At 41.0% G+C, this 24,989-nt stretch overlaps 1 protein-coding gene across 6 annotated transcripts in view; it reads right to left on the bottom strand.

The window, feature by feature from the left end:
• Positions 1-24,989, bottom strand: part of APP (amyloid beta precursor protein) — a 280,905-nt gene that overhangs the window by 6,198 nt on the left and 249,718 nt on the right. For 3 of the 6 annotated variants that reach the window (XM_039480477.2, XM_039480479.2, XM_039480481.2), the window contains 3 exons: positions 19,519-19,572; positions 11,547-11,647; positions 5,404-5,550 (listed from right to left, as the gene is read on the bottom strand). In XM_039480477.2, coding sequence (XP_039336411.1) covers positions 5,404-5,550; positions 11,547-11,647; positions 19,519-19,572 — 302 coding nt within the window. The remainder of the gene's footprint in view (positions 1-5,403; positions 5,551-11,546; positions 11,648-19,518; positions 19,573-24,989) is intronic. The other 3 variants (XM_039480478.2, XM_039480480.2, XM_039480482.2) reach the window with 1 other exon arrangement.

Genomic DNA, 24,989 nt, shown 5'->3' with positions numbered 1-24,989 from the left:
TGATGCTCTCCTTCGATCTTCCAATTTCTCTTCCTGCTGCTCACTGTAAGTCACTCCTAGGTTCTGCGTCCACCCTCACTTCTCCGTACCGCTGCTTTCCATTCAGCCTGACCACTCTCTCCAGCTACTCTACAATGCTGACGTCAGTGCATCTGTATCCTGGGGGGGCAGCTTCCTTCTGAAAAGAAAGGACCTTTAAGGACATCTTTTTATAAAGTCACCAGTATGACAGCACATTTCTCAGAAACTAAGTCGCATGCTATACCTGCATAAAAGCCAAATAAGCAACTCTCTGCTTATTTAGGTCATTAATGATATGACTAGGAGGTCAGTGCAGGGAGACACCTGGTGTTCCAGGGATCAGATCTGTGAGAGGAAAGCTTTTTCACATCCTATGATAAAGAGAAGCTGTGCCCCTGACTTCTCCTTAGTAAACGTGACGTCTCTGCAGAGAGTGGCAGAAAGAGCTAGGATACGTATTTTTAAGTATCTAGTGTCTACATATCTGAGTGTAGAAAAGTGCTGCTTGCTACTAAACAGATCCTGGAATCAGTGGGCTTTGCAGCACGTCCTAAAATAGGGGCGAGCGTGGATAATTCAGCTAGTGCTGAGATTTCCGGTCACCAGAGGGGTATTCTGACATGGGGGGTGCCTTTGGGGAGTGGTAATAACAAAAGGCTATTGCTTCACTGCTTGAAGCACCAATAAGGTGCTTCAAGTTACCTCCTTGGGAAAGTGTGGCCAATGGTTCACAGAGTGACTCTCTGGCCTTATGGCTAAGTAAATCATTAAGTCAATATTTGCTGCTTATTATTATTATTTTTTGAGACAGAGTCTTGCTCTGTTGCCCAGGTTGGAGTGCAGTGGCACGGTCTTGGCTCACTGCAGCCTCCGCCTCCTGAATTCAAGTGATTCTCCTGCATCAGCCTCCTGAGAAGTAATGTGTTTTTTCGGAGACAGAGTCTTGCTCTGTCACCCAGGCTGGAGTGCAGTGGTGCGATCTTGGCTCACTGCAACCTCCGTCTCCTGGGTTCCAGTGATTCTCCTGTCTCAGCCTCCCAAGTAGCTGGGACTACAGGCGTGCACCACTATGCCTGGCTAATTTTTTCTATTTTTATTAGAGACAGGGTTTCACCATGCTGGCCAGGATGGTTGATCTCCTAACCTTGTGATCTGCCTGCCTTGGCCTCCCAAAGTGCTGGAATTACAGGCGAGAGCCACCACGCCCAGCCACGGCTTATTGTTTTTTTAAAAAGGCAAATCTAGCAAGTGCTCATTTCCAAATGCTAACAACTCTACTAATAAAATACAGTCATGGGCCGCATAATGACTTTTAGTCAATGACAGACCAAATATATATATGATGGTGGTCCTGTAAGATTATAATATTGTATTTTCTCCTGTGCCTTTTCTATGTTTAGATACACAAATACCTATCAGTGTGTCACAACTGACTACAGTACTCAGTGCAACAGCACGCTGCACAGCTGTGTAGCCTAGGAGCAATAGTTTATAGGTGTGTAGCTGGCTATGCCATCTGGATTTATGTACATATGCTTTATGGTGTTTGCATAAGATGAAACCACCCCATGACACATTTCTCAGAACGTATCTCCCGTGTGAGGCGGTAGAGGCTTGTTTTCATTTCTACATTCGTTCTCAGCTTTTTTCCCTAGGGTTCCTATCTCTGTGATCTTCTGCAGGAATTTTTCACTCTAAAAACGAGGAATTTCCTGGAAACCAATGCTTTCCTCATGACTTCTTCACGGACTGATGGTACATAAGTACAATGGTGTTCTGTCCTGAGTGACTGAAGTGAGTCCAACTGGAAATATTCATTTACACATTTTTGTTCTTATTGAAGTAGGGTTACCCATTAACGAGGGTTAGCCAGAGCTGGACATAAAGGCATTTCCATGTACTTGAGTGTGAGAGGACCTGTTAGGGCAGGAAGAGGATGTTTGCAGAAGCATCACTTCCGTTCAGTGCAGACTCTGGAATGCAGAGAAAAATGGCGCTCGGAAAGCCCACAGTGCTCTCACCTGGGAACATTCCTGGGCTGGGGTGCAACTCCCCGTGTTCAAGTTCTAGCATTCCAGCTAGACTATGACTTTTTAAGGACAGAAAAGGGGAATGTAGTCTATTCCAACATGGCTGTACAGATACACCATGGGGCTGGACAGAGCGCTGCTTTCGGGAAGGACAGCCACAAAGGTCTCCAGAGGAAGAAGGCGAGGAGAGGAAATAAACAGAACAAAACACAAACGAGGTGAGGCCCTTCATCTCGAAAGGCTTCCAGCTGCTCTCAAGTAGACAGCAAAATGAGCATCTGGAGAAGAGCTGAACAGCCATCTTTCCCGATTTTGCTCCTGCAAGGATACCTCCTGGCTTAAAAATTATTTAAAGAATCTGGGTCAAAATGTCAACTTTTCCTCTGACATTCCAAGTCCAATGAGACACTGCTTGGTAACTGACCAAAAAAAGGGCGATTTAATTCAGGCAGCTGGAAGAGCACTTAAAAGGCAACTGGTTATCTGGGAGGCAAGAGATACCATCTTCCACTCCCTGAGGCTTGCGCAGAGAACTAAAAGGAAAGAGTGTTAAAATGATGTGTCAGTGACTCTCAAATCTGACTGCCTGTCTCATTCAGGTGGGGAAATTTTCAGCACTCAGATTCCCAGCCTCCTATTTGGAAATTCTGTTTCCTTAGGTCTGGGGTAGGACCTGGTAAGCCTCACACACAGCCTGGGGAAAGGGCTCCTAGTAGACACCTTGCTTTTCTCCCTACCATCACTGGGCTCTGTTACAGGCTAAAATGTGTCCCCCTAAAATTCACATGTTGAAGTCCTAACCTGCCAGTACCTCTGCATGACTGTATTTGGAGACAGGATCAAAGAGGTCATTAAAGTTAAACAAGGTCATCACCAGGGTGGATCCCAATCCAGTATGACTGGTGTCCTTACAGGAAGAGGTGAGGACACAGCAGAGCACAGAGTGAAGGCCATGCCATCTGCAAACCAAGGAGAGAGGCCTCTGGAGGAACCAACCTGGCTGACACCTTGATCTTACACTTTCAGCCTCCAGTAATGTGAGAAGGTAAATTTCTGTTGCTTAATCCACCCAATCTGTGTTACTTTGGTTATGGAAGCCCTAGGAAGCCAAGTCTTTGGTTTTGGCATCAAAGACGGGCATCTTTAACTGACAAACCAGCAGCAAAGACAGAATTGTATTAAATTAAAAAGGGCTCTTGAAGGCTGGGTGTGGTGGCTCATGCCTGTGATCCCAGCACCTTGGGAGGCCGAGAAGGGTGGATCACTTGAGGCCAGGAATTTGAGACCAGCCTGGCCAATGTGGCAAAACCCCTAAAAATGCAAAAATTAGCCAGGTGCAGTGGTGTGCACCCCTTACCCAGTTCCTTGGGAGGCTGAGTTAGGAGAATCACTTGAACCCAGGAGATGGAGGTTGCAGTGAATGGAGACCATCCCACTGCACTCCAGCCTGGGCGACAGAGCAAGACTCCACCTCAAGAAACAAAACAACAACAATGAAAAAAGTCAAAACAACAGCAACAGAAAAGGGCTCTTGAATTACTCAAGTATGAAGACATCTTTATTTGCTCAAACATAAAACTAAAATTTTTTAAAAATTAATTTGAGCAGAAATAAAATAAACTGACACTAATGAAAACATATCTTATACTGTTTTGAGGGATATAAGCTTAGATACTATTACAAAAGGCGCAGCGTCCAAATGTGATGGTGGGGTCATCGCTTTTATGTGCTCATGCTCTGGTCTGAGTCATTCCGTTCCTTTCCACTGCTCCCTGCTGTTCCCTTGGTTTCCTTCCTCACACTGCTCATCCACGTCAGTATGAATGGGGAAACGAGGCTCAACCCCAGTTTCCATCAGCAGCTTCTGCTGTCATCTGCAGAGGTGTTAAATGCTGAACAAAATGAGATTTCTGGCTTTACTACAGATTTAATTTATTTAAACTCTGCCTGTCTTCTTCTAACCAAGAATGGTTTAGAAAACAGTTCCCTGGGGATGGTGAAATCTTCAGGTCCCTAGAACCACCTAGACTTTTCTCTGATGGCAAAAGCAATGGGGGCTGGGCATGGTGGCTCACGCCTGCATCCCAGCACTTTGGGAGGCCAAGGTGGGTGGGTGGATCACCTGCAGTCAGGAGTTCGAGACCAGCCTGACTGATACGGTGAAACCCTGTCTCTATTAAAAACATAAAAATCAGCTGGGAGTGGTGATGTGCACCTGTAGTCACAGCTACTCAGGAGGCTGAGATAGGAGAATTGCTTGAACCCGGGAGGCAGAGGTTGCAGTGAGCCCAGATTGCGCCACTGCACTCCAGCCTGGGCGATGGAGCAAAACTCTGTCTCAACAACAACAACAAAACACACTGGGGAATAAAAAGCAATGGGGAATATGAGGGGAAATCTGGACTCTGACCTTGACCCTACGTAATTTGAACCCTTTTGTCTTGGTCTCAGTTCCCTCATCTACAAGATAAGAAGATAAATTTGATTGGTCATCAATATATCTTTCAGCTCTAAAAACTCTAACTCTTAAAATATTGCAATAAAATGTCATACGAAATTTTTCAGCTTCACCATGCATATAAAAGTTATATTTATACTACAACCTCTGCAAGACAGGTTCCTAAGAAGTTTCACATGCTATGAGATTTTTATACCACCCCCATGGCATTTTAAAAGCATAAAGATAGCTTATTTGTAAATTTTCTCTCTCCCTCTCTCCCTCTCTCTCTCTCTCTCGTTTTTGTATAGCATCTCGAAACTAAGATATTTCACGTGAAGTGCAGGATAATAGGTTGAAGAACTCTCAAATAACAATCATGTATGCTTTGGTGGGCCATTTAGTATACTGTGATCTCCTGAGAAACTTCAAAGGTAAGAACTGCACTGAAAAGTCACATTATTTACTATTGTCTGGTTGTATTCAGAGGCCAGACTAAGAGAAAAGAAATAACAGGAATAAGTATGTTTAGGTTTTTTTTGGAAAAAGCAACCTCCTACTTCTGTTTTTATTTTTAACTTCTCACACTGGTTTTTGTTGCTTGTCTTTGGAAAAAAAAGTCTAAGAGTAATCATACTTTTTTAAAGTCATGCATTATCATTTGTATTATTTTGATAACTTCATTACAAAGTATAAGTTGAGATAACACACAATCTCAATGCCTTGATCAGAATATTCACAGTAAGTTGCAATGAATGAAAAGTAAGACAAGAAAGAACAGCTGTAACCCAAGCCTTACGGAAGCATATTGATTTGTTTTTCTAAAGAGATACTTAGTTCTTAGCAAAAAGCTAAGCCTCATTCTTTCAGTCTTCTTTAATTCCCAATTGCAAACATGCAGTCAAGTTCACCTACCTCCACCACACCATGGTGAATGGATGTGTACTGTTTCTTCTTCAGCATCACCAAGGTGATGACAATCACTGTTGCTATGACAACACCGCCCACCATGAGTCCAATGATTGCGCCTTTGTTTGAACCCACATCTTCTGCAAAGAACACCTTGAAAACAAATTAGGAAAAATAATTTTAACTTCTAAATGCAATGTAACATAAATGCAATTAAAAGAACTTCATTTCTTTTTTTTTTTTTTTTTTTTTGAGACGGAGTTTCGCTGTTGTTATCCAGGCTGGAGTGCAATAGCACGATCTCGGCTCACTGCAACCTCCGCCTCCTGGGTTCAGGCAATTCTGCCTCAGCCTCCCGAGTAGCTGGGATTACAGGCGTGCACCACCACGCCTGGCTAATTTTTGTATTTTTAGTAGAGACGGGGTTTCACCTTGTTGACCAAGATGGTCTCGATCTCTTGACCTCGTGATCCACCCACCTCGGTCTCCCAAAGTGCTGGGATTATAGGCGTGAGCCACCGCGCCCGGCCAGAACTTCATTTCTTAAATGCACAGGACATTTGCATGAGGTTATACGAAAAGTTTCAATATATTCTCTGCCCAGCTGGTTGGTCACATATTTGGTGCTTACTTAAAAAAAAGAAATCACGTAGTCTCCTTACTAAGAATGACAACCATAGTTCATAGAACAATATACAACACGTGGCTTCCCCAGTACGAAGAAGTCTACTTTCCCCTCACAAGTCAAAACCGAAGTCTGCAAGAACCTGAAACCCTTTGACAGGTGGAACATTTAGTGAGTGGTGGGAAGACAGTGCTTGGATCTATCAGAAGCTGGAAAGGCACGGATCATACTAATGAAAGGAGGTCAGCATTTTCCCAATCACAGCAGGTTTGAAACTCTGAGCCCTGATGTCTGACTCTCAGTGACTGCAACTTAGGTGTTTTTCAACTCTGTAGTTATCCTAATTTCCTTGGAGGGACATTTTTAATGCACAGGGATAAACACTCTGAAATAAAGGAGTAAAACAATAAAAAAAGACCTCTTGTTACCTACTTTTAGCCATAGTAATTCAGCAGGATTCTAATGAACCTTTAGCAGTATAATGCTTTTTAAAGCATAACGCTGTTTCAAAGGGAAGTACAGGCAACAAGAATTTAAAGTCACTTAGCACTCACGCTTTCTTACTATTGTCTCCACACACCAAAATCTGAAATATTGCTTTATTTTTGCTGTTTATTTGGATTAAACATAAAATTTTTCTGAGAACACTGTAAAAAAGAAATTTCATTTATTGCACTATATTCCTTCATACTGTTTATAAAAGCAAGTCATTATTTTTCAACTTTATCTACATCTTGTTATATAAGGAGTTTATCTTATGCCAGATGATGTAAAACTATTGCTAAACATTACCACATTTGCTACGTAACTTAATGAAAATACAAGCACACCTAGCTTTATTGCACAGTAGTGCTCTACAGATAGTATATATTTTTTTTAAACAAATTAAAGGTTTGTGGTAACCCTGCATTGAACACATTTATTGGTGACATTTTTCCAACAATGAACATAGGTTCACTTCATGTCTGTGTCACATTTTGGTAATTCTTTCAATATTCAAACATTAAAAAATTATTATATCCATTTGGTGATCTGTGATCAGTGATCTTTGAGGTTATTGTTTTACTTGTTTTGGAGGGTCATGAAACATGCCCATGAAGACAGCAAACTAAATCAATAAATGTTGGGTGTGTTCTGACTGCCCCCTAAACTGGCCACTCCATTCTTCAACTCCCAGGCTCCCTACTCCTTGAGACAACAATATTGAAATTGGGCCAGTAAATAATCCTACAATGGCCTCTACGTGTTTAAGTGAAAGGAAGAGTCATGTGTCTCTCACTTTAAAGCAAAAGCTAGAAATAGTTAAACTTAGCAAAGCGGCCGGGCGCGGTGGCTCACACCTGTAATCCCAGCACTTTGGGAGGCCGAGGTGGGTGGATCACGAGGTCAAGAGATTGAGACCATCCCAGTCAACATGGTGAAACCCCGTCTCTACTAAAAATACAAAAAATAAGCTGGGCATGGTGGCGCGTGCCTATAATCCCAGCTACTCAGGAGGCTGAGGCAGGAGAATTGCCTGAACTCAGGAGGTGGAGGTTGTGGTGAGCCGAGATCGTGCCATTGCACTCCAGCCTGGGTAACAAGAGTGAAACTCTGTCTCAAAAAAAAAAAAAAAACAAACAACAACAACAAAAAAAAAACTTAGCAAAGCACATTGAAAGCCAAGCTTCTTATGCCAGTTAGTGAAGTTGTGAATGCAAAGAAAAGCTCTTGAAGGAAATTAAAAGTGATACTCCAGTGAGCACACAAATCATAAGAAAGCGAAACAGCCTTATTGCTGATAGGGAGAAAAGCTTTAGTTGTCTGGATAGAAGATCGAACCAGCCACAATGTTCTCTTAGGCCAAAGCCTAATCCAGAGCAAAGCCCCCAGTTCTCTTTGATTCTACGAAGGATGAGAGAGGTAAAGAAGCTGCAGAAGAAAAAACATCGGGAGAAGTTGACTTCATGAGGTTTAGGGAAGAAGCCATTTTCCATAACACATAAGTTCAAGGTGAAGCAGCAAGGGCTGATGTAGATGCTGCAGGAAGCAGCTTCTGAAGCACCTGGTGAAGGTGGCTGCACTAAACAACAGATTTTCAGCAGAGATGAAACAGATTTATTTGGAAGAAAATGCCATCTAGTACTTTCATCATTAGAGAGAAGTCTTGGATTCAAAGTGTCAAAAAAACAAGCTGACTCTCTTGTTATAAGCTAATGTAGCTGGTGACTTTAAATTTTTGAAGCCAAGCCTGATTTACTATTGTAAAAGTCCTAGGGTCCTTAAGAATTACTGTACATCTACTCTGCCCATGCTCTATAAATGGAATAACAAAGCTTGCATGACAGCATGTGTCTTATCAGCATGGTTTACCGACTATTTTAAACCCACTGTTGAGAACTACTGCTGAGAAAAGATTGATTTCAAAATATTACTCCTCATTGACAAAGCACCTAGTCACCCAAGAGCTCTGAAGGACAGGTACAAGGAGATTACTGTTGTTTTCATGCCTGCTAACACAACATCCACTCTACAGTCTATGGATCAACTTTCAAGTCTTATTATTTCAAAATACATTTCAAATATATTTTGTAGGGTTAGTAACTGCCATAGTGAGTGATTCCTCTAATGGATCTGGGCAAAGTACGTTGCAAACCTAAAAAGGATTCGCCTTCTGGATGCCATTAAGAACATTTGTGATTCATGAGAGAAAGTCAAAACATAACATTAACAGGAGTTTGGAAGAAGATGATTCCAACTCTCATGGGTGACTCTGAGGAGTTCAAGACTTCAGTAAAGGATGTCACTGCAGATGTGGTGGAAATAACAAGAGAACTAGAATGAGAAATGCAGCCTAAAGTCATGACTGAACCGCTACCACCTCATGATCAAACTTGAATGGATGAGGAGTTACTTCTTATGGATGAGCAAAGAAAGTGATTTCTTGTAATGGAATCTACTCTTGGTGAAGGTGACATGAACATTGTTGAAACGACAACAAATTAGGAGATCACATAAACTCGGGTGACGAAGCAGTGGCTGGATTTGAGAAGACTGACTCCAATTTTGGAAGTTGCCCTATGGTAGGCAAAATGCTATCAAAGAGCATCACATGCTACAGAGAAATCTTTTGTGAAAGGAAGTGCCAATAGATGCAGCAAACTACATTATTGTCTTATTTTAAGAAATTGCCACAGCCACCACAAACTTCAGCAACCACCACCTGGACCTAACAGCAGCAGTGAACATCAAGGCAAGATTTTCCAGTGGCAAAAGGATTAGGACTTGCTGAAGACTCAGATGATCATTAGCATTTTTTTTTTGAGACGGAGTTTTGCTCTTGTTACCCAGGCTGGAGTGCAATGGCGCGATCTCGGCTCACCGCAACCTCCGCCTCCTGGGTTCAGGCAATTCTCCTGCCTCAGCCTCCTGAGTAGCTGGGATTACAGGCGTGCGCCACCATGCCCAGCTAATTTTCTGTATTTTTAGTAGAGACGGGGTCTCACCATGTTGACCAAGATGGTCTTGATCTCTTGACCTCGTGATCCACCTGCCTCAGCCTCCCAAAGTGCTGGGATTACAGGCGTGAGCCACTGTGCCCGGCAGCATTTTTTAAGTATAAAATATTTTCAAATTAAAGTATGTATGTGGTTTTTAAAGACATAATACTATTGTACATGTAACAGACCATAGCATAGTATAAATATAACTTTTATATGCACTGGGAAGCCAAAAAATTTGTGTGACATTTTATTACAAAATCTGTTTTATTGTGGTGTTCTGAAATTTCCAAGGTATGCCTGTAGCTCCCTAAAAAATTCTTTCAATATAGCCTCAAGACAGTCAAATGACTGACTTTTCAAAGCTAAAACTAACATGCCAGATCTGGAATATAAAATATAGCAAATGAAGCAAACTTCTAAAAGGGTGTTACTCATGGTATATCCATTACAAAATGGGAAACTGTTTGTAATTATTCGCTTTACTAAACAAATATGCTAGCTCAACATTTTTATAAAAAGCAAATCATTAATTAGCTCATGATACTAGTGTGAGGTAATCACGAATAAATGCAAGTCTAGACATATTCCTGTGCCTTTAAGAAACTACTGTAATTTTGTAATATTCATTGCACTAATTATAGTATATTATCTTATCAACTAGTGCAGTAGAGGGAGTTGACTCTCCTAATTGCTGCTGCCGCCATTAGTCACTGTCGCATTATAGGCGTCAGTGTAATTGTGGAGATGAGCTTTATACAATGCAGGTCCCAGCGAGTGAACATTAATCTTCAGCTTTCTACCCTACCAACTCTCAACTCTTCAGCAATTCCCAGTTCCGATTAACCTCTGCAGCAACAGCCTCATCGAGAACCCCTGATTTTATAACAATTGATACCGGATTATCTTGCCAGTGAAAACCATGCTTCAAAAAGCTAAATGTCTTTGTACAAAAAAAGAATTACGAGACTTAAGAATGCAAATCCAAATCCCAAGTCAGTCTTTCATTTGCTACAATTATTTAGAGTCAAGTGAGGCATAAATAATAATTTGAAGGTGTTTCTTTAGGATATTAACACTAGGATTTATCAATTTTATTTATGAATATTGAAAAGACATTTTCTGCTTGAAAAAAGCTCACACATACACACACACAGAAAAGAAGTGCTTGACAGAACTCCAAGTATTATTGCTATAGAAATTTTATTATCATTTTTCTGTCCACCACTGAATGCGATAAAATTGTCTTCTTTATTAATTTAACCCCGTTACCGTACCTACTGATAAGATGGAAGCCTAACATAATCCGTGATTTATCTGAGTTTCTAAGCTTTTGGTAAAGGATTTTATATAACTACTAGAGCTGACCACAAAGGAGATGTTGCTTTTTGATTTACTCCAATTCTAACATTAGGGAGGAAAAGTGATTTCATCTGAAAAGGAAGCTGCTGTCTTCTTTGCCCAAACCTTTTGATGAATAACACTATCAGGAACATCATGGGGTCCCGCTCATCCCATGATCTTACTCCTGCAAGAGAAGTTAAATCAGGGGAGGGAGGGGAGGGAATGAAAAGAGCGAGCCGGGGGAGAGATGAATGAGCAAAGACAGTTCCAGATGGGAACTGAAGCCACATAAAGTGCTCTGTAAAACCAAGCAGCCTGTGCACGTGTTTGACTCTGATCCTTCAATAAACCTATTGTAAACCTACTTTCCTACAAAATACAGTGGAAGTTAAAGCGGCTGCTATATTGAAATTAATTCTACTTTATGTTCTTAGTCCTGCACGAGCTTAGCTGCCTTTTTTTCCCATTTTATTTATTTTTATTTTTTGTTATGTTTGTGCTTTTTGTCTTAGCTGCTTCTAGTCCAAAAGAACTATTCACGAAGCCTATTTATTTTCTTTATGTTCCGTGGTAATCCTATAGGCAAGCATTTTATTTTTATCTTCTCCTTAATTTGATTTCTGGCACAGGATGAACCAGAGTTCACAGGTCATTCGGCAAGACAGACAGAGTAGTAGAATGAGGTAAATTATTTTACTTACCAGTTTTTGATGATGAACTTCATATCCTGAGTCATGTCGGAATTCTGCATCCATCTTCACTTCAGAGATCTCCTCCGTCTTGATATTTGTCAACCCAGAACCTGTATTATATCATAATTAAAATATGCAGGACAACCAATTAGTTTTATTCACAAACAGTAACATTATAACACAAAGCCTACCCAGAACTTCTTTCTAGGCCTGAAGTTAGAGGAAAATTGATTAATGACTTTCTTCCAGAAAAATGATATCCTACATTTAAATCTGTAGTTATTACCTATTTTCAACAAAAAGAAATGAAAGGGTAAAGAAATCTGAACATAAGGTTTCTGCTGCCTTTAAACACATGCTGTAATTTTTGAAAACGGGGGAAAAGCAGAAGTTAAATGCGGGTTGTGAGGTTGGCAAGGGTTTGTTTCTGGAATATGTTGGCTTGGCTCAGCGGCTTATCGTTTGGCCTATTATGTGCCTTTTTCCATGTGCACTCATTACTTTAAAAATGAGCATTAATTACCTGGTAGAACAAAACTGCTACTTCGGAGCTTTGTACCAATTACAAATAAATTATGTTCATGTATCTATGCAGTGAAGCATTGTAAAAATTATATAATTTTAGTCAAGTGTTCTAGTTACAGATACAGATTATAATTGATTCATCTGCTGAATAACGAGCTACAGTACATAATTTTTAAAAGGCTTCTTTGGGACTAACAGAATTTATAACCTACAAACTCTTCCTTCTCTATAAATTGCAAGATGATTCTTAACACTCATTGTTCTGATGAATTTCATTATTCAAATAATAATTTGAAGCTTAAAAACAAAATGCAAAGTCATTTAAAAAACAAAAACATTAAGTAAAAAGTATAAATGTCAGTGTCCATGCTGTAACATTTAATTATCAAAAATCAGAATCTTAGGATGAAAAGGGCTTTTGAAGTCACCTCCTCTACAGTGTTCCCACCCAGGGGCAGATTGTCAGCTCCTGTTTGAACACAGAGGAATGTGTCAACTTCTATTTTTTTGAAAGATTTGCCTACCAGAATGGCCTTTTTTACATGAAGCCAGAATCAGTTTCCCTGTCCTTTGAGGCTGGTTCAACACAGAGCAAGCCTAACCCCCCTTCCACATTAGAGCCTTGAACAGGTATCAGATCCCTAAGGAGAGGCATGTCTCTGTGGGTTCTTGTCTTACTGGGGCTACACAATGCCAATTCCTTTGGCTCCCAGGGGAATTAACTTCTTGCTCTTGGCCTAATCACTCTTTCAATCGATGCTGGGAGACTTGTCACACATCTTGCTGACACTGAAAAGCACAATGTCCACAGCATATGATGTGCCAGTCTAACAGCACAGCCTAACAAGGAGACGGTAAAGGCAATCTGACAAAACGTAGGAAATCCATGCTGGCTGTGACATAGCACCATTTCCTCACCCAACTGTTTAAAAAGCTTCCATTTGATAACCTATTTGAAAAGAGACCCACAGTCAATGTCAATCTATACCTGGCTTGTAGACTGTGAAGCTATCTTTTCTCCTTTTTACTACTCAGAACTTCATTTTCCTATCCCTACCTTCCCAGCTTTCCACAAAGACCACAGACAATGGTTCCACCTTATCTTCAAGTTCTCTTAGGCTGCAATTGGTCCGGGTCTTACGAACTTGGACGTAGGTAGCAAGATATCATGGTTTAAAATATATCCACAAATTAGCTGATACTCCTTCCTTCAAGAGGTAGAACTTAATTTCCTACCCTTGAGTGTGGTCGGGATATAGTGGCTTGCTCTAGTGAACAGGGTGTGGTAGAGGTGATGGTGTATGACTTCTGAGACTAGGCCATAAGAGGCACTAAAGCTTCCTTCTTTATCTCTTTCCTGGACCTCCTGGTGCGGAGATGTGAGATATCATGTTGTAGGGACTCAAGCAGCCTTACAGAGTTCACATGCTAAGGTACTGAGGTCTCCTAATAATAGCCACATGAGAGAGCCGTTTTGGCAATAGACCCACAAGCCCCAAGCAAACCTTCAGAAGACTTCAGCTCAGGCAATGTCTTAACTGAAATCCCATGAGAGACCCCGTGCCAGAACCATCCAGCTAAATCACACCCCAAATCCTGATCTATAAAAACTATAAGAAACTAACACTTATTGTTTTAAGCTGATAAATTCTGGGGTTATTTGCTAAATAGCAATAGGTAACTAATGGGCTAGGGCTTTGTTTTCTCATGTTGATCTATCTTTTTTTTTGTTTTGAGATGGAGTATTGCTCTTGTTGCCCAGGCTGGAGTGCAATGGCACGATCTCAGCTCACTGTAGCCTCTGCCCCCGAGTTTAAGCAATTCTCCTGCCTCAGCCTCCTGAGTAGCTAGGACTACAGGCATGCACCACCACACTCATCTGATTTTTTTGTATTTTTAGTAGAGATGGGGTTTCTCCACATTGGTCAGGCTGGTCTTGAACTCCCAACAGCAGGTGATCTGCCCACCTTGGCCTCCCAAAGTGCTGGGATTACAGGCGCCCGGCCTATGTTGATCTATTTTGGGCTTTAATTTCCTTTCATCAGAAGTTCATTCTCTTTAATAAAGACATAAAAGCCACAACAAAAGTCGGACAGTTTTCCTTTCTTGTCTCTTTAACTCTGGTCCCCTCAATAACCCAACCCTCAATCCCCAACTCCTTACCAAGAGACCCACAGAACTCTCTACTCTTATTTTCTTACTTTAATATTGTTAAGTATTTTTTGCAAGTTTCAACTCATTCTGCTGAAACTAACCTTTCTGACACTTATTTTTGTAGGGTAGTGATGCTAAAACTCTTTTAATTCTCACTGGTTGTGTATTTTTATCTTTTGATAGCCCTTTTAAATCTGAGACCTTGTATAACCACAGTGATTTCTTTATAGCTCACTTCTTTTCTGTTATTAAGATCTGGCAACTTGCCAGGCATGATGGCTCATGCCTGTAATCCCAGGACTTTGGGAGGCCGAGCCAGGCGGATCACTTGAAGTCAGGAGTTTCAGACCAGCCTGGCCAACGTGGTGAAACCCCATCTACCAAAAATACAAAAAAAAATTCACCAGGCGAGGTGACACACACCTGTAATCCCAGCTGCTCCGAGGCTGAGGCAAGAGAACTGCTTCAACCTGGGAGGTGGAGGTTGCAGTGAGCTGAGATCACGCCACTGCACTCCAGCCTGGGTGACAAAACAAGACTCTAACTTAAAAAAAAAAAAAATCTGGCAATACAATAGGTTAGAAATGTATTTCTGAGATTTTTAAGAAAACTTCCTTGAATAGTGTTCCCTTTTAGATTTGGTGGCCAAATATTTATACTAAAAAATAAAAGTAAAGAATGGCTCTTGTCAGGTGCAGTGGCTCATGCCTGTAATTACAGCTGTTTGGGAGGCTCAGGCAGGTAAATAGTTTGAGCTCAGGAGTTTGGGACCAGCCTGGTCAACATGGCGAAACCACATCTCTACTAAAAATACAAAAGTGAGCCAGGTGTGGTGGCATATACCTGTAATCCCAGCTGCATGGGAGGCTGAGGTGGGAAGATGGCTTGAGCCCAGAAGTGGAGGCTGCAGTGAGCCGAGATCGTGCCACTGTATACCAGCCTGGAAACAGAGACAGACCCTGTCTCAAAAGAATGAAAACAAGGGCTCTCCAATAAAAATTTTACAAGCCTACACTATTTTTGAAATGATACTGTGAATACTTTTGGTGGTCCAAAAAAAAAAAAAAAGAAATTTCAATTCATGTTATCAAGTCAGCATGACATATAGTTAATGTTTACAGCTCAATAGTTTGAGAGGCTCTTAGCAGAGAGAGCTCTTGCTATAATAGTTCATCTCTGTTTAGCATGAATGAAAGTCTTCATTTAATGAAGACTTTCTACAATAAGAACATCTTACTAAAAGAGAAAAAAATCAACAAGCTCGCACATAGGGAAATATTAATAATAAGGTGATACACTACATGTAATAAAATGTGATGAGTAGTTTTAAATAAATGGCAGGGACTGGCTGGGTGTTTAGCCTGAGGTCAGGAGTTCGAGACCTGCCTGGCCAAAATGGTAAAAACCCATCTCTACTAAAAAATACAAAAATTAGTCGGGCATGGTAGCCATCGCCTATAATCCCATCTACTTGGGAGCCTGAGGCAGGAGAATTGCTTGAACCCAGGAGGTGGAGGTTGTAGTGAGCTGAGATAGCATCACTGCACTCCAGCCTGGGCGACAAGAGCAAGACTTCATCTAAAAAAAAAAAAAAAAAGGAACAAACCTTAAAATAAACAAATGGCAGGGACCCTGATTTCAGGTTAAGAAGTCTTTCCTGAGTTGTGCTGACTTCACCCTAAGTGCTGGTGACTCCCTTAAGTCATGATGAGTAGACTTCACCCTAAGCTCTCTCTCCCTTAAGTCATGATGAGTAGACAGAGCCTGTTGTTCAAGTGTGGGCTGAGGGAGGTGGGCTCTTCATGACACCTCTTGCATGGCTTGGGGTCAAGGACCTGGCTTCCCTTTATTTGGACTGGATGAGGGTGGTAATGCATCATAGGAGAAAGGGTAGCTTTCTACCCTGTGTGAAGAGCTTGCGAATGTATTTTTTTTAATTCTGGTCAAACTGTATAATTCATCCACCAGAGTCTGTTTTTCTTTGGAAATAAGCCAGAAGGAGGAGCTATAATGGCACTATGCCCCGAAATCACCACTGTTATTACTGTGGCCCCTACTTGACATTAGATCCTGGCAGTTACCATATGCTGGCTTTTTAGATATGAAAGTTAAGGAGAAGCCATTTTCCTCAGTCATGATTATAAAGCACTGGGTGGGAGGAAAACAAAAACCTTTTTTTAAATTTCTTCTGAGTGACAATAGTGATTACTCAAAAACAATGCCACTACTTGAATGACATGACAATCTTGGGGAGGGTTTCTAAGTTTGGAAAGGCTAAAGATATAATTGGGCACATTAGACTCAAGTGTGTGGTCTGCAAAATGTGATGAAGGAGAACCAAAACGATGCTACACGTTTGATAAACTCACTAGAAGCACAAAAATACAGAGCACAAGCATACCTTAAAACCTGTGCAGTAAACACTGCTATTCATAGACAAACCTTAACTAGAATCTCCTCACTTCATATCTGAGCATTCTTTCTCAACTTTAGGCATCTTACGGGGCAATCCAAGCCTGTGCTGTGTATGAAAGGACACTTGGCCCAGGCCACCGTCTCCTCTGAAGAGAACTGTTCCCATCTTTGCCAATCCAGGTGCCTCAAATCTTTCATAACCTCTCTGGAGGCTCATCTGCAGCAAGATCTCTACTTAACACACCCCTGGGTTAGTACTCCATCTGTTCACATCACAGAACTTTCTTGTTGGCATTTATGTTGCTTTGCATTTCTTTGTCTTCCACATTCCATCTCGTGTTTCCAAATATGCAAAATTCCTTCTATTATACTTTCAGCTCCTGAGAGCAGGGACCCTGCTATTTAATTTCTTTCAACCCTAGAAAGAATTTAGTGCATTGGTGGGGCGTGGTGGCTCACGCCTGTAATCCCAGCACTTTTGGAGGCCGAGGTGAGTGGATCACCTGAGGGCTGGAGTTCGAGACTAGACTGACCAATGTGGAGAAACCATGTCTCTACTAAAAAATACAAAAAATTAGCCAGGCATGGTGGCACATGTCTGTAATCCCAGCTACTCGGCTGAGGCAGGAGAATCGCTTGAACCCTGGAGGCAGAGGTTGCAGTGAGCCAAGATCATGCCACTGCACTCCAGCCTGGGCAATAAGAGCGAAACTCTGTCTCAAAAAAAAAAAAAAAAAAGAAAAAGAAAAAGAAAGAAAAAGAAAAAGAGTGAATTTAGTGCATTGATCTTTGTGAAATCTCCAAGTGACATAACATTCTTACTGTTTTGAGAAAGATTTTGGATGGTTTTCTCCCACCTGTATAATACCATTAACTATGCTCTAGTTCTTCCTTTAAAACACATGTTTTTTGTTTGACAGTGTTTTATAGTATCCTTTTCATGTTAGATTTAGATTTAAAAAAATTTTTTTGTTTTTTTTAAAGAATAGGCAAGGCATTGTGGCTCATGCCTGTAATCCCAGCACTCTGGGAGGCCAAGGTGGATCACCTGAGGTCAGTAGTTCGAGACTAGCCTGGCCAACATGGTGAAATTCCATCTCTACTGAAAATACAAAAAATTAGCTGGATGTGGTGGCGCGTGCCTATAGTCCCAGCTACTTGAAAGGCTGAGGCACAAGAATTGCTTGAACCCTGGAGGTGGAGGTTGCAGTGCGTCAAGAGCATGCCACTCCACTCCAGCTGGGGCAACAGAGTGAGACTCTGTCTCAAAAAAGAAAGAAAATTTTTTTAAAAAAGAAAAAAACATTGACTGGTAGTGTTATCCTTTCCTTGATATTTCAACGTAACATATAGGCTCTGCTGGTCCAATGTAGACGTTTGGTAAAACTGAATGAGTCGAATGAGTGCTTTCTAAGTTACATTTTATGCTTGTAGATGAAAAGCATGTCTTTTAAAAATAAAGTGAGACACATCATGAAAAATGTCTCAAGGCAAATGACCAACCAGAGCTGGCTGTGGTTTCAATCAGAACTCAACTGACCCTCAGCCCGAGGCCTTACAAGTTGGCTGAATAGAACAGGAATGTCAACTCCTGCCCCTTGAGATTCCCTTACATGACACTGACGATAAGGAGGACATTAGAAGAACTGAAACTGTCTCTGACTCACTATAATTTAAGTTCCCCTTAAAAACCAGAAATTCGTAAGCTCAACGAGACCAGCTGTCAAGACGTGTCACGCTACCATCTCCGCTGCCACTGTTAATCACAACATAAAGGCATGAAGATGCCACAAGACAGACTCTGAGTCTTCATCAGTGACGGTGCTTGGAGGCAGTCAGGGCTCCAGCCTGTGATGGAAGCAAGAGAGACAGGGCCTCCTCCTGGCTCTGCTGCGGACTGTATCTGAACCAGGCAGCAAAGGCTGACCTCTGTGTATTAATATCTTCAAAGAAGGTTAATCCCTTGTTCTTTGACTATTGCATGGGGATGAGGATAAAGAAGAAAATAAATATGGGAAGGTATGTTTTATTTGCGATTAAAATCTCCCTGGAATATACAGATTTGTCAATTCAGTAACTTCCTTCCTCTTTCTGTTCACTAAAGCACTGGCTAGTATCAGTTGGGTGAGGTTGTTCACGAAGTAGATACAGGCATGTATATGCTTTTGTTATGCTATGACATTATTCATAAAATAAGAATGTGTTTCTTCTTAATGCTTGTGAAACTGTAAAAAATGAAGTGTCTATTTCAGTGTTAATGGGATTTTTAAGTAATATAAAAAATAAAGGGCTTATGTGCAAAATTATGCATACACATCTGTTGTGTTACTTTAGCCACTCATTGAGAATAAGTACATACAACCCACAAAAAAGAAGATATATTTTTGGCATTGGAGAGAAACCAATGCTGGTATTTTCAGGAAATCATGTCTACTTCAGTAACTGATTGAAGTTTGAGCCTGGTTTAGTTAGAAAAGGACCCATCTGGATGCCAAACGATAAAGAAGAGAGGTTCATGTTGGTAACTAAGTCATCACCTGATCATCTACAATTGTCTGGGCTTCTGTTTTTAAGGATAGGCTCTATATACTCTGTTTCTTGTTTTTGTTGTTGTTATTGGGGGGGGAACCCCAAATTTGGAAGGGCTCTCTTTTAAGTTTCAAAAGGAAAGCTCAGAAACAAAAAACAGATCACTTCACTCGGAACTTGGGAAATGAAGCATAAGGAAAAGTCAAGGGAAATTTTAAGAAGTTTGGTTTCTGAGGTCACTTCAAATTTTAATCTGCAGTAAGTACAATTGAGAGAGGCTTAAAACGCAGAAAGGAGATGACGTCTGCTCGAGTGAAGCACAGGATGCGGAGAGGCAGAAGTCAAGCGGGTCCAATACCTGGTCGAGTGGTCAGTCCTCGGTCAGCAGCAGGGCGGGCATCGACAGGCTCGACTGGGCGCAGGAAGCAAGAGCCACAGAAAGCAAACAAGACAAATCAAGATGGTAAGTTATGGCTCCCGAACACAGGAGAGCAGGGCAAAAAGCATATGCAATAAACAAGTTACAAAAAAGGAGTAGCCAGAAAAGAACCACAGTGAGTTAATCCCGAGCATTGAGGACCAGGAGGGGCACCACTTCAAACAGCTTATCGCTATTGATGTGCTGGTCCTGCTCCTTAGTTTTCTAATAAAAGCCCTCACCAGGATACACAGCAACATCAAAGAAGAGAGGATAGCGAGGGTGGATTTTCCTCTGAGTTAGTTTAGAGAGAGTTTCTTGGCTTTTAATTAGAAATAAAATATATCATTCCCAGCCTAGAAGAAAACCTTAAAGATACTTCCTTGTACAACTGTCCAATCTTGTCTTATTTTACAGTTAATTAACTACAAAAGGACTCTGATAAGTTTCCAGGGGAAGTGCAAATATGACTTTATCAGGAGAGCAAAGTTTTACCACATAATCTGCCATTTAGCGCATCAAATTTGTCCTTAGGATGAGGGTAGAAGAGGGAAACCACAGTCTGTCTTTTTCAGAAAGGCTGGTTTCCATTTGACAGATGATAAACAGATGAAACATGAGGATATTTCATTGTATATTTGCCATTGTTCACAATTTTTCCTTTGTATGTGTTCTGGGTCTGACCCAAAGAAAGCAGTGTGGACAGCATGATATTCCTCACCATCGTCTGACGTTTCCAAACCACTTCTGATGCTCAGAACATATTTCCTTGTTTTACACTGGTGTCTGAAGAAAACGAGGAATGGAGACAGAAGTGAAACTTTGAGGATTAATAAATGGTCACAGGGCAACAAAGGGCAGAGGTGTAGGAGGAAGCCCCTTCGGTAAGGTGGCAAGTGTAAAGGTCAGAAGGTAAGACAAAGCGAGCACAGCTGCTGAGAGAGAGACGGCGTGCTCGATGAGATGGCTTCTGACAATTTCAGTAGAACCATCCAGTCTACTGGCGCACATGGGCCAGGCATTCAGAGGTGGGATTCTCAGTCCAAACTGATTTTGGATGCCACACGTTAACAGAAACAGTGGGGGAGAAAGAAGGGGCAGTGAGCCAAGTATCCAAAATATAAGCAAATATTTCTGGGAGCACTAGGACATGTGGATGAAATAAAAGAGAAAAGTGGTTAGGTCCTTTCTCATGTAGAAACTGGCAGCCTGGTGGAGTCAGAAGGAGGCGGAGGCATCTAATCCCAGGCCTGGGCCCAACGTTTACAACGTCCATGACCTTGGGCAAGTGCCCACTTCTGTGGCTGTTTCTCCATATGGAAACAGAAATGTTCACATCTGCATCTTCTAATTACAGTGAGGAACAAATAACCTTTAAAGCCTGTTTCTGACACTACCAAATACTACAGAACTGCACTAATTAAATACCCTATTATTAAATATTCCACAGTATCTACTGATGTGAGAATGCCTAGTACTTCACTAGTGCATTAGAGGAAGACACACGTCACTTCCTTCTTCAACTCCTAAATACATTTTGACAATGAAGTTTGTTTTTTTTACGTCTCATCTTTTTTCCTATTTGCAACAACCTGTAATGAGTAACTGTGTTACTCCTTATATAAATGTAGTGAGTTGAAAGGTCATTGTACTTTTTGAGAATTTCCTGATGACGAGGGAACCAACTGGTGCTTTGACTGCACTTAAGAACACACCAAACCACAAGCTTGAGGGCAAACATATACCTTGAAGTGGTGGTGAGCACATACATCAATAGTTACATTATTAGGAAATGTATATGCAACTCAGGGGGAAGTAAGTGTACATGTGGTTTAAATGTAGGCTGAAGAGCTGGTAGTACCAGGGGCCACTGTTAGTGTCACTACTTATTTTCTCTGTGATCTGGGGCAAATCACATTCTTCCCGAACTTCAGCTGTGCCACAAAGTAAATGGTTTTTCCAGGGTTCAGATATGTATACTTAGGTGAAATAAACTTACAAATGATACTGCCCTATCATTTTTCTGCCTCCCCCCGCCCTTTTATTTATTTATTTTTTTAAAAAAATAGGCATGTATTATTTAAAAACAGTAATAAAACCTTTCTTATTTTTTAGGAAGATTAAACAAAACTAGTTTCAGTGACTTAAACCCTGGTCTGCTTTAAAAGATTGAAGCTGATTTAGTATGAATAAATGCTCAAAAAATAAGTCGCTCAGGGAGCAGACATTAAAAAACAGTTCTTGGCCGGGCGCGGTGGCTCAAGCTTGTAATCCCAGCACTTTGGGAGGCCGAGGCGGGTGGATCACGAGGTCAAGAGATTGAGACCATCCTGGTCAACATGGTGAAACCCCGTCTCTACTAAAAATACAAAAAATTAGCTGGGCATGGTGGTGCATGCCTGTAATCCCAGCTACTCAGGAGGCTGAGGCAGGAGAATTGCCTGAACCCAGGAGGCGGAGGTTGCGGTGAGCCAAGATCGTGCCATTGCACTCCAGCCTGGGTAACAAGAGTGAAACTCCGTCTCAAAAAAACAAACAAACAAACAACAACAACAAAAAACAGTTCTTTTTGAAAAGGCAATTATGACATCATTGCCCCTCTCCCAAAAAAGCCACACACCAACAAAATGAAGTAGCGTATTATTTCCCAACCCATTGCAAACACTTTCCCATTTTTCCAGTGGACGTTTACTTAACCAGAAAGTAACTTCGTCAATAAAGTGTTAAAAATCTTTTCCACGGACTGTTTAGTAATTTAAAAACAAGAAATAGATGATCCTATCTTGAAGTTTTAATAGAGTTAAAATTAAATGTAAGCAGAAATGAGTTATTCCCTTGCTCTCAGTAGCTCTGAATCAAATCCTTTGCTGTAAGAGGAGAGAAACAGAATGGTCAGACCTCTGGGATTTCTGAGTTTGGTACCTCTGGTGTTCTTTGTAATAAACCTAAACTATTAACAGTGCTGCCTTATACCAACTCTGTACCAGGCCTAAAGTAATGAGGAATCAGCAGTGTACCAGTTTTATATATAGATAAGAGGCCTGACAAGAACTGGTTTGTAAGTTTAATGAAATATTAATTTAATCTAAATTGCCACATTTAAATTGGCTTTCTCACTGCCTCTATAAAGCTAATTAAAAATACACTAGAAGGCAGCTTCCCTTTGCAAATACATCCATACAGGCTTATAAGACCTGCTGTGTCTCTTTAAAAATATTACAGTATTTTATCTACATATTATATCTATGTATTATTTACAAGGAGGCAGACTGTTGGCCAGAAAGGCTTCCTGGTGGTCACTGCAGGCTACACAGCTCTTTTGCCTTCTCAGGCAGTCAGGAAAAAGGAGAACAAACACAAATGTCATTAACACGGATGTTAATGACACATCATTTCATGATCGGCGAGCACAGTTCTGTAACAACAGCTTCATTTCAGTTTAGCCATTCATTTAGGTTTTGTGGATGTGAAAACTAAAGAATAGACATTTCTTGAGGCAAATTGCAGCTTTTCAAGAGTATATCATACTGGAAAACTGTGTTTGTGATATGTTCATTTTCTCAATGTAAATTTAAAAAATGGGCATCAGATCCTTCTCTGGGTTTCGCTGATTGTTCTTGAGAGAAACAACAAATTTTTGGTAAGCATTTGAAACTATGATAATAAGGACTGCATGAAGAATGAAAGGAAATCCTTTGAGAAGCTTAGATATTTTCAGTAGCTCTGTGTGTGTGCGTGCATGTGCGTGTGTGTGCACGTCTGTAAAAAGAAAGACTAACATGTTTCTGGGGAGAGGTGGTAGACAGCATGAGAAGAGAGATGGTTTTAGGACTGTATTTCATTATGTGGCTTATTTATTCATTATTTTAAGGCTACACTGTTCAGGTCATATAGTGATTCATCTTGAGACAGGCTGATAATGTCTCTCTAATAAGATCCTGGTTCCATTTAAAAAGAAAAAAAAAAAAGGGCTACCACTGAACATTTACTATGTTCCAGGAATTTTGCTAAGAGCTTTTTTTATGCCTTCTCATTGAATGCTCATACTATATCTCTGAGGAATTGTTATCAGCCTTATTTTACAGACAAGCAAAGAGCCAGAGAGGTTAAGTAACATGCTCATAAGCACACAGCAGAGCTGGAATTTAAAGTCAGGCCTGTATCATTCAGGAGTTCAGGAGTGTGGGGTAGTATTTAACATCCTATGAGATGGTGGAGAATGTGGAAGTGTTTTTGATCGTCACTAAGACAGGTAAGGAGGGAGGACCCTATTGGCTTTTGGTGGTTGGGGAACAGAGATGTCAGATGCTGTGTGCAGGGAAATCCCAGTAAGTAAAAAATTGCCCTGCATTCTACCTGGTTTGGTCACTTCCCGGTGGACATACACGTGTTTACAAAAATGTGAATCCAGAACTTAACTCAATTTTCAATATAAAACACAAAGCATCTTGGCAGTTTTTAATTTGAAAAATCCTATCATGGGCATTTCTGCTACTTATAAAACCCAAATCACTGAAGCAGCAGTCTGAATCAGCTTGCATCCAGCTCTGTCATATCCAGACAGGGGCAAACACCTGACTATGCCATTGTCTCCACCTGTCATCAGGCCTGCGTACTTACGTGTTGAAAGATGTATTGCCAATTATGTCCATTATACTGATTTTTCTCCCCAAACGTTGGCTGTCAATTTTATTTAAAAATTAATTTTGAGGAGGTTTTTCAAATTGATTGCTTTAAAAGGAGTGTCAGGACTGATCATGAAGAGTACCACAGCTCAAGACTCTGATACTGCAAGTACTACTGCCTCCCAATATTGTTAGGTAAGATTTCACTGTTCAAACAGAATCCTTATTTAACAAGAGTATCAGCTCTTTTCATGAGGCCTAGACAACGTAATAGCTGCACGTTTGTCAAGTATCCAGAAGTACTTCATCAAGGTCTTTGCTCAAATGGACATCCTGGCAATATCCCAGGGTTTCACGGTATATGTGTGTGTGTGTATACGCATGTGTGCGCACGCAGACTGTCTCCTAGGGCTGATGCTACAAGCTCTGCTGTTAGTAAAAGAGCAAATTTAGTGTGCATTCAATTTACAAAATGAGATCGGACATTTTTCACTAAAAATTCTCATTAGAGACTGAATGAAGAGAACTTTCAATGACCAAAATATATCTACCTGCAAAAAAAAAAAAAAAAAAAAAAAAAAGACACAATCAGGCCAGGCGTGGTGGCTCGCACCTATAATCCTAGCACTTTGGGAGGCCGAGGTGCACGGACTGCCTGAGCTCAGGAGTTTGAGACCAGCCTGGGCAACATGGTGAAACCCCATCTCTATTAAACAATACAAAACATTAGCTGGGTGTGGCAGCATGTGCCTGTAGTCACAGCTATTCGAGAGGCTGAGGCAGGAG

Source organism: Saimiri boliviensis, chromosome 18, assembly GCF_048565385.1.
Source record: "Saimiri boliviensis isolate mSaiBol1 chromosome 18, mSaiBol1.pri, whole genome shotgun sequence".
Taxonomy (NCBI): Eukaryota; Metazoa; Chordata; class Mammalia; order Primates; family Cebidae; genus Saimiri; species Saimiri boliviensis.
The sequence above is the reverse complement of the archived record's forward strand: the minus strand, read 5'-3'. Positions and strand labels throughout refer to the sequence as shown.